At 55.6% G+C, this 8,386-nt stretch overlaps 2 protein-coding genes across 2 annotated transcripts; both read left to right on the plus strand.

The window, feature by feature from the left end:
* Nucleotides 1–6: 6 nt before the first annotated feature.
* On the plus strand, nt 7–3,200 carry L3HYPDH (trans-L-3-hydroxyproline dehydratase). The gene is made up of 5 exons (XM_054635645.2): nt 7–576; nt 840–1,009; nt 1,276–1,398; nt 2,275–2,412; nt 2,719–3,200. The coding sequence occupies exons 1-5, from the start codon at nt 27–29 to the stop codon at nt 2,842–2,844; spliced, it is 1,107 nt and encodes a 368-aa protein (XP_054491620.2). The 5' UTR covers nt 7–26; the 3' UTR covers nt 2,845–3,200.
* Nucleotides 3,201–4,593: 1,393 nt separating this feature from the next.
* On the plus strand, nt 4,594–6,543 carry GPR135 (G protein-coupled receptor 135). Its single transcript, XM_054635898.2, has one exon. It carries the CDS (start codon nt 4,596–4,598, stop codon nt 6,075–6,077), a length of 1,482 nt encoding a protein of 493 aa, XP_054491873.2. The 5' UTR covers nt 4,594–4,595; the 3' UTR covers nt 6,078–6,543.
* The last annotated feature ends 1,843 nt before the right edge of the window (nt 6,544–8,386 follow it).

Below are 8,386 nucleotides of genomic sequence, written 5' to 3' on the forward strand. Positions count from 1 at the left end.
GTGGTCTCTCGGGGTGCGGCGGCGCGATGGCGGCACGGGGCGGCGGTGACAGCGACAGTGACAGTGGCGGAGCGGGACGGGCGCTGCCGCCGCACTCGCCCTCGGGCGTTGTGCTGCAGACGGTGGAGATGCACACGGGCGGCGAGCCGCTGCGCATCATCCCGCGGCTGGAGGCGGCGGAGCGGGCGGCGGCGGCGGGGCTGTCGCTGCTGTCGCTGCGGCGGGAGGTGGCGGCCACGCACGACCACGTGCGGCGGGCGCTGATGCACGAGCCGCGCGGCCACGCCGGCATGTACGGGGCCGTGGTGGTGCGCGGCGGGGCGGCCGCGGAGGGCGCGCACCTGGCGGCGCTGTTCCTGCACTGCGCCGGCTACAGCGCCATGTGCGGCCACGCCGTCATGGCCCTCGGCCGCTTCGCCCTCGACTACGGGCTGGTAGCGGCGCCCACCTGCCCCGAGACCGCCGTCCGCCTGCGCTGCCCCTGCGGGCCCGTCACCGCCTTCGTGCCCTGGGATGGCCGCCGCAGCGGGAACCCCGTGCGCTTCCACAGCGTGCCCGCCTTCGCTGCCGCCACCGGTGGGGACCGCTGGGTGTTCGGGGAGGGTTGGTGGTGGCCGTGCCGGCGTTGGGGGCTTGTGGCCTGGTTGAGGAGCGTCTGGCAATTGTCTCCCTAGTCCCACTGTTCTTCAGTGGTCATCGGGGATGCTGTAAGATGCCACAGGAGTACTCAAGTTATCATCCCCATCCACTGCCCTCGCATGTGGCTGTGTTCCTTCACTCTATGCAAGCCCATGGCTCGGCAGTTTTGCCTCCTCACCTTCCTCCCTTTCTCTGCTCAGACTTGGCCATTGATGTTCCTGGCCATGGGAAGGTGGTGGTTGACATCGGCTATGGTGGCACTTTCTACGCCTTCCTCAGCGCCGAGCAGCTGGGCCTTGATGTGCGCTCTTCAAAGACCAGAGACCTTGTCAGTGCAGCAAGTGCAGTGACAGAAGCAGTGAAGAAACAGGTATGGATGAGCACTGTGGTATCCCAGCTTGTTCCCTTTGGAACTCAGGATAGTGGGAGAGTCCCATCCTTCCAGCCCCATGCTGAATTGCAGAGTCCTTACAAGGATGGGAGAAGGAGCCTTCCTGCTTCTCTCTGTTACTTGTGAAGCAGAGGTGGAAACGCAGCCATGTGGCTTTGTCCCATTCCTCTGGTGTCCCACAGAAGCTGTACTGCATGCATTGCTGCTGTTGTGTGTATTTGTGACCCTCTCTGTGCTGTTTCCAGTTCAAGCTTCATCACCCTGAGAGTGAAGACCTGGCTTTCCTCTACGGCACCATACTGACAGACGGGAAAGATGCCTTTAGTGAGGAGCCCACCACCAACATCTGTGTGTTTGCAGATGAACAGGTACAGAAATGGGCTCTTCTCAGGCACAAGAGACAAAATTGTCCCTTTGTCCCTTAGATCCACTGCAAAGAACATAGACTGTTCTGGTTCTTAGTTTGGGCAGTGATTGCTTGTGCTGCTGCAATGTCCCTGGAGAGCTGAGTGTCGATGCACACATTCTAGTTTTGTTCCTAATAGAAGAAATACTTCTGCACAACTTAGATGGTGGCATTTTAAAAAGCTTCATACCCAAAACTTGTTGATTGAAATTTTCCAGGAGTTCAGGAGCTGAGACAGGATCCCAGTATTTGTCCCTAAAGTCCTAATCCAGGGAACATCTGCTGGGGATTAACAACAGGAAAGAAATGGGGTGTTAAAATTCTGTCCTTGTCTGCAGTGCATAAGGTATCACATAAATGGCAGGGGAAGTTTTGGTTGGACTTGCCAGCAGTGAGGAGTGTGGAGCACTGGGGCAGGTCACCTCAGAAGCTGGCCAACACTGTGGTTTCGGAGATTTTAAAAACCAGGCTGGCCAGGAGCCCCCTCAGTGTAAGGAGAACCAATCTTGCCTTGAGGTGTGAGAATGGAGCAGGTGACCTCAGCCCCTCTGAGTCCTTTTGAGATGATGCTGGGAAGATTTCAACTGCTCCTAAATAGCCTCAGTTTATTAGATCATCCATCCCTAACTGTGCCAAAGCCCACCACAGTCCAGAAGTACCCCAAACCTGCTTCTTTCTTCCTTCTCAGTTGTGATGTATCTGGATTCTCTACAAAACCCTGGACTGGGTGGGGGTTTCCCCTGAGTGCAGTGTAAAGGTGGCAGAGAGAACTGAGGGGAGCAATCTCACTTTGTATTAAACCCCAAAATCTAGAACTGGTTCATCCCTTCTGCTGTAGGTTGACCGAAGTCCAACAGGTTCGGGGGTGACAGCTCGCATTGCCCTGCAGTACCATAAGGGACTCATCCAGCTGGACCAGAGCAGAACCTTCCAGAGCAGCACCACGGGCTCCTTGTTCACTGGGAAGGCAGTGAAGGCAAGTGGCTGGTGCTGGAATTTTCCCCCTCTCTCAAGGGCTGCTGGAAATGTGCTCAGTGGGGAAGCAGAAAAACCTTTCTGTGCCTAGGGAAGAGTGTAGGGAAGGAGGGAGGTGCCTGTGGGTCTTGCCCTCCCACAAACCTGGCACTTAAAGGATTTTAGGGCCTTGTTGTGTTGTGTGGCTGCTTTGGGATGCACCAGGGCAGGGGTGTCTGCATAAATGTCAGGTAGCACTGGAATTCTGTGGGGTTGGGAGAGTGGAGAACCTTCTGTTGCCTCTGTGCTCACCCTGATCCCTCTGCAGGAGGCCAAGTTTGGGAACTACAACGCTGTCATTGTGGAAGTCTCAGGAGAAGCCTTTTACACTGGCACAGCCACCTTCACTGTGGAAGAGGAGGACCCACTGAAACACGGCTTCTTCCTCAAGTGACCTGAGCCACGGGTGGTGGCAGAGCCTCACTGATGGTGCTGGGCTTCTCCTGCCCATGAATTTCTGTTTTGCTTCTCCACACATTGCAACAGGAACAGCCTTAGGGTGTGACAGCATTTGTCACATTTCAGGATAACAGGCTTGTTGCCCTGTTGTGATTAGCATATTGGGTGCACTGTGATTAGCACATACAAGCTGTTCTGAGATGCTGTAGTATTTTTCTTCTTCTTTTTCTTCCCCATAATTCACAGAAAACTGAGCTGATCTTGGAGAGCTGCCTTCAGATTTACGTGCCTTCTCTGTGTCTGCAAATTATGAATTTCAAAATTAGATTTCTATTAAATGCCAGCTGAAAACTCTGCCATTTTCCTTGTTTTCACTCCCAGAGCTCAATTTGCAGGATTCTGCTGAGCATGTCATGATTCTGGGTTTGAATTGCTAGCTCTTGTTGTCTCCTGCTCAGCCAGCTGTGCTGCTCTGTCTCATGCCCCAGCTTCCCTGCTCAGCCTGTCCAGACAACCCCTTCCTCACTCATTTCACCCCACCAGGGCTCTCCTGCATCCTGGGGCTGGATGCAGGTATTTGATGAGAATTTCCTTTATTCCTGCTGAGTGTCCATGCTGTGCTGCTTCCCTAAGCCTTCCTCTCTTGCTTATCTTGGACCACTGGCTGCAAATACCCTGTGGTTAACTTTCAACAGGAGCAGCTGTGTTTGAAAGTCTGAGCCATTACGACCTTTGACTGCTAATTATTTACTGATTTTTGTCCCAGTCCAGGGGCAGCTTGTGCAGCAGAGTGGAGTCAGTGCTTGCTTTGCCAGAGTTCCCCCAGGGAAAAACCAAGCATTTGCAGTGGCAGGAGCAGACCTTCAGACCTCTGGCAGTCTGTCACTTCCACTGTGTCTCTGGATAAAATGGTGCTTGTTAAATGAAGACACTCATGGGAGGAACTGGCACTTGTTAAAACAAGACATGAAAATGAGAATAATCATCTCATGGAAGCTTGTGCAGCAGAAGGATGCATACTGGTGAACTTAGATAAGGTTGGCACAGAAAAGCCTGGGAGGAATTTCTTCTGTCAGCTTGAAAATAACTTTGTAGCAGGAGGAAACAAAAATCCCCTGATTTATGCAACTGCTGTGCTGCCAATAGAGGTTTTTTAGGATGGTGTCTGGGGCTCCTGCTCCCAGCTTTCCTGTAACTCCCTTGTAAGTCCCATACAGCCTCTGGTCCAGGAGAACAAGAAGTGACACACATATCCTCCGTGCTTGCAGGAGCACACTCTTCCATGATGATGAAAACTCTTCCATGTGTTTTCATCTTCTGGGCATCTCCTGATCAGGCCCCCAGCCTGGCTCCTTGGAAAGAGCTGGGACAGCAAGTCACAAAGCCCAGCACAGGATGTTTGGAGGTTCTTCAGGCATTAACTGGCATGCATCCTTCATTACCTATTCTCTACCCCCATCCCTAAGAAAATTTTCAGGTAGGGACAGGCAGCTAATAGCATGGATGAGAGTGGGGTGAAAGAGTCCTGCTGCCCATGTGGAGGGGGTTCCTGGCCTGATCCCTCAATCTTACACCTGATGATCCCTCAAGCCGCAGCCTGGTGAGCCGGGGTGATGGTCCTGGCCTACAGCTGAGAGTCTGGGGGCAGCTGGTCCTTCCTGAGGGGCTGGGGGCTGTGCGGAGAGAGGAGCTCACCGGGGCTGCCAGGGGTGAGGCGCTGACCGGGGCTGCCAGGGGAGCACATCTATGGGGACCCAGGGGATGGTGCCGCTGTGGGCTGCGGTCCCCCGGCCCCACCGCTCGCCTCTAGGGGCTCCGCTCCGCCGCCGCCGGGTCCGGCTGGGCCGGGCCGGGCCGGTTCCCCGGGTAACGGCGCCCGAGCGACGTCAGCGGCCGGGGGGGCCGGGAGCGGCGGGGCCTCCGCAGCCGCGGCGGGGCCGGGCCATGAGGCTGCGCATGGAGCCGGCGGCGGCCGTGCCGGGCAACCTCTCCCGCGGCGGCGGCGGCGGCGGCAACGAGAGCGGCGGGGCGGGAGCGGCGGGAGCGGCGGGGTGGTCGGCGGCGGCGCTGGCCTCGCAAGCGGCCGCGCTGCTGCTCATCTTCGCCCTCTCGGCGCTGGGCAACGGGGCGGTGGTGCTGGTGATCGCCCGGCACCGGCAGCTCCGCACGGTCACCAACGCCTTCGTGCTGTCGCTGTCCCTGTCGGAGCTGCTGGGCGCCCTGCTCTGCCTGCCGCTGGCCTTCCTCAGTCTGCTCAGCCGCCCGCCCGGCGCTTGGCTCTTCGGGCAGCGCCTGTGTCTGGCCAGCGCCGCGCTCCACGCCGGGCTGGGCATCGCCGCCACGCTCACCATGGCCCTGCTCTCCTTCGACCGCTACTGTGCCATCGTCCGCCAGCCGCGGCACAAGATGGGCCGGCGCCGCGCCGCGCAGCTGCTGGCCGCGGTCTGGCTGGCCGCCCTGGCGCTGGCCGGGCCCTGGTACGGGCTGGCGGGCGAGGGGCGTCGCGAAGCCCGTCCCGGCGCCTACCGCTGCGTCTACGTGCTGCCCTGGGGCTCCTCGCGGCTCGGGCCGCCCTACGGCGCCGCCCTCATCGTGCTCTGCTACCTGCTGCCCTTCGCCGTCATGTGCTTCTGCCACTTCAACATCTGCCGGGCGGTGCGGCTGGCCGAGAGCCGAGTGCGGCCGCTCACCACCTACGGGCACCTGCTGCGCGCCTACGGGGAGATGCGCACGGCCACCACCGTCCTCATCATGATCGTTTCCATCATCTGCTGCTGGGGGCCCTACTGCATCCTGGGGCTGGCCGCCGCCGCCGGCCGCCTGCCCTTCTCGCCCACCATGGACGCCGTGGCCAGCGGCATGGCCTGGGCCAACGGCGCCATCAACCCCCTCATCTACGCCGCCCGTAACCCCAACATCTCGGTGCTGCTGCGGCGCAGCCGGGAGGGCGGCTACAGGACTAGGAACAACATGGTCGCCTACCTGTCGGTGCCGGGCCGCCCGCCGGAGCCGCGGAGCCGGGCTGAGCGGGTCCGGGAGCGCTACATCAACCGGCACAGCGGGGCCCCGGGCAGCGCCGTGTCCTCGTCCAGCCCGGCCAGCGGGGCAGAGGTGGCCATGTGGGCCTGCAAGACTCCGGCTGTGCTCTTCTGTCGGGATGGGCAGCCGGACACCGTCTCTGAGGCCACCCTGAAGGCCAGAGCAGGCGCCATCGACACCAGCCTCTGAAGGGATGGGGGCCGGCATGGAGGCATCTGGCCCCGGGTGCCTCCCTGAACAAAGTTCTGCTGCTTGGAGCCCTGTGCAGCTGGATTACCAGGAATCTGTGAGGGGACTGTGTTTCTTCTCCACTGTGTGAGCTCTGCTTTGGCGACCCCATCTGCGGGCAGCAAGAGCTCCACAGGGAAGGGAAATGCCCCTTCCTTTTCAGCAGGCCTGATGGATGCATCGGTGACAGCCACCGAGGCCAGCCAAGACAGGAGCTGCGAGAACAGGACAGAGTTTGCCCCAGACCTGCAGAAAGTGCCACTGTGAAGCTCCGGGGCTGACACTCCACACTGACTGAATGACTGTGGGAGCTGTTTGTTCAGTGCCAAAAAAGCAACTGAAAGCTGAGCACTGGCAGCTGGAAGCCACTCTGAAAACACCACACTGTGAAAAACAGCATCATGGCAGGAAAATGTTGCTTTTATCCGTTATATGTGGAAGTGCCAACAGTCATAAAGTCACAGACTGTAGGATGGGCTGAAAAAGTGATCTGTTTATGTGTTGTTGTTTTGGTTTTTTTAATTTAAACTGTGAAGCATAACAAGAAAAGTAATTGTGAAAGGGAAGATGTATGATACTGGGAGGGAAGGAAAGGAAGGTAATACCTCAGGTGTCAGAATTTCAGCAGCCTTTTCTCTTTTTTTGCAGGTACGGTCAACTTAAAATACTATGAATATGAGAAACATGAGTTCCTCAGACAGACTGAAAAGGGTGTGGGCGTAAACTGTGGTGTGCACAAGATGTATGTTTTCTTTTTGAGCTCATCCAGAGTGTCTCTCATCTCCAAGGGTTTTACCATAATTAGAGGAGCTGTGTGAGAGAAGTGTCTGAAAGGAGAGGCAAAGCAGTACCACGTGTTCTCTGTGTGCTCTGCAGCATATGAAAATGTGTATATGCACAGAACAGATATTGTTGTATTGATGGCAGCAATCCATTGGAATAGAATATTTAAAAACCAGCTGTTTGCTGTTGAAAAAAAAAAGGAAAATAACACCATGGAAATGCAATTGCACAGCATAAATGTGAACGAATTTATCAGTGTAATCTTTTTTTTTTCAAGGGCCCAAAGCCTTAAATTAGTATTTTGAATCTGAAATTAAGATTTGGCCTTTGTTTGTCTTTGCCAGAGTTTAGTGTGAGACAGTATTTTTCCTTGTACAGGCTTTAAAAATACAGTGTTTTGGTTTTACTGGATTTTTCAGCTGTTTGTGTGACGCAAGTGAATGCTCTATCATTATTTTGTAAGTGAAGAAATAAATTGTCTTTTATGCAGGAAATGAAAGTGTCTCAGTCTGGCATCATTCTCAGGCCAGCCTTGGGATGGGAACTCCTGTAAAAAATTGCCAGATGAATGATAGCAGAGAGACCTAATTGTTTGTGAAATTTTAATGCAGCTGGTTTCCATGCTGTAAGCATTACTGTAACCTTTCTTCTCTGATGCTCCTGAAGCCCATGAGGGAAAATCCTACCCTTGACTACTCAGCACTGCTAATTTGCCCTGCAGCTAGTGGGTTTTGCAGTGTTTCCTTGCTGTGTTTCAGAAAGAAGCTGTGCAGAAAGCCCACAGCTCTTCACAGGAGCTGTTTGACAGTGAGTGAGCACGGGTGGCTTGTTGGGAGGGCAGGAGAGGAATTCCTGGCACAGCAATGCCTGGCTAAGTGTAAATGGAAGGGGGTGGTTGTGAGTGATGAGGTTGGATTGAACTCTTACCTGGGTAGCTGCAGGTGGTGGTAACAAGGAGATTGGTGGGGGATAATTGATCATGCAGAGCATAAGGCTGAAAGCCCCTTTAAAGGGTGGTGCTGCTCCTCTCAGTGCCTGGCTCTGGCCACCTTCCCTGTCCCTTCTGTCCCCACCACCCCAGCTGACTCAGGCACTGAACAGCCACTGATTCCCTCTTTTTCATGCTGGTTTCCTTTCCTACTGATTTGATGTAGCACAGGCCAGGGAAGCTCCTCTGTGGCAGTCAGGTATGGCAAGGGAGGGATTGGGGATGGCAGGACTGAAGGAGCTGCACTGGGAGTGGAAATAACACAGCTTTCTAGGAAAGTGGTGGTGAAGCTGCTATAACACAGGTTTCAACATATTTTTAACAAGCTCAGGCTGGTGCATGTTAGTCTTGCATGTGAGGAATTGAAGGAGGGCAGCTGGCTGTGGGCTTGCAGGCATCAGAAATTGGCACATTTCTGTGAAAAGTTAACGTGGGCTGTAGCAAGGGGAGATTCTTGACCTGATCCTTTTTGACATGGACCTGCTGCAGCTTCAGTAGA

Source organism: Agelaius phoeniceus, chromosome 6 (genome assembly GCF_051311805.1).
Source record: "Agelaius phoeniceus isolate bAgePho1 chromosome 6, bAgePho1.hap1, whole genome shotgun sequence".
Taxonomy (NCBI): domain Eukaryota; kingdom Metazoa; phylum Chordata; class Aves; order Passeriformes; family Icteridae; genus Agelaius; species Agelaius phoeniceus.

What these genes read in the sequence shown, in the direction of transcription:
- L3HYPDH (XM_054635645.2), top strand. Translation starts at nt 27, where the DNA reads ATGGCGGCACGGGGCGGCGGTGACAGCGACAGTGACAGTGGCGGAGCG. An exon ending in CGCCTTCGCTGCCGCCACCG is followed by an intron (nt 577 to 839) that starts GTGGGGACCGCT and finishes TTCTCTGCTCAG; the next exon opens with ACTTGGCCATTGATGTTCCT. An exon ending in GTGTGTTTGCAGATGAACAG is followed by an intron (nt 1,399 to 2,274) that starts GTACAGAAATGG and finishes CTTCTGCTGTAG; the next exon opens with GTTGACCGAAGTCCAACAGG.
- GPR135 (XM_054635898.2), top strand. Translation starts at nt 4,596, where the DNA reads ATGGGGACCCAGGGGATGGTGCCGCTGTGGGCTGCGGTCCCCCGGCCC.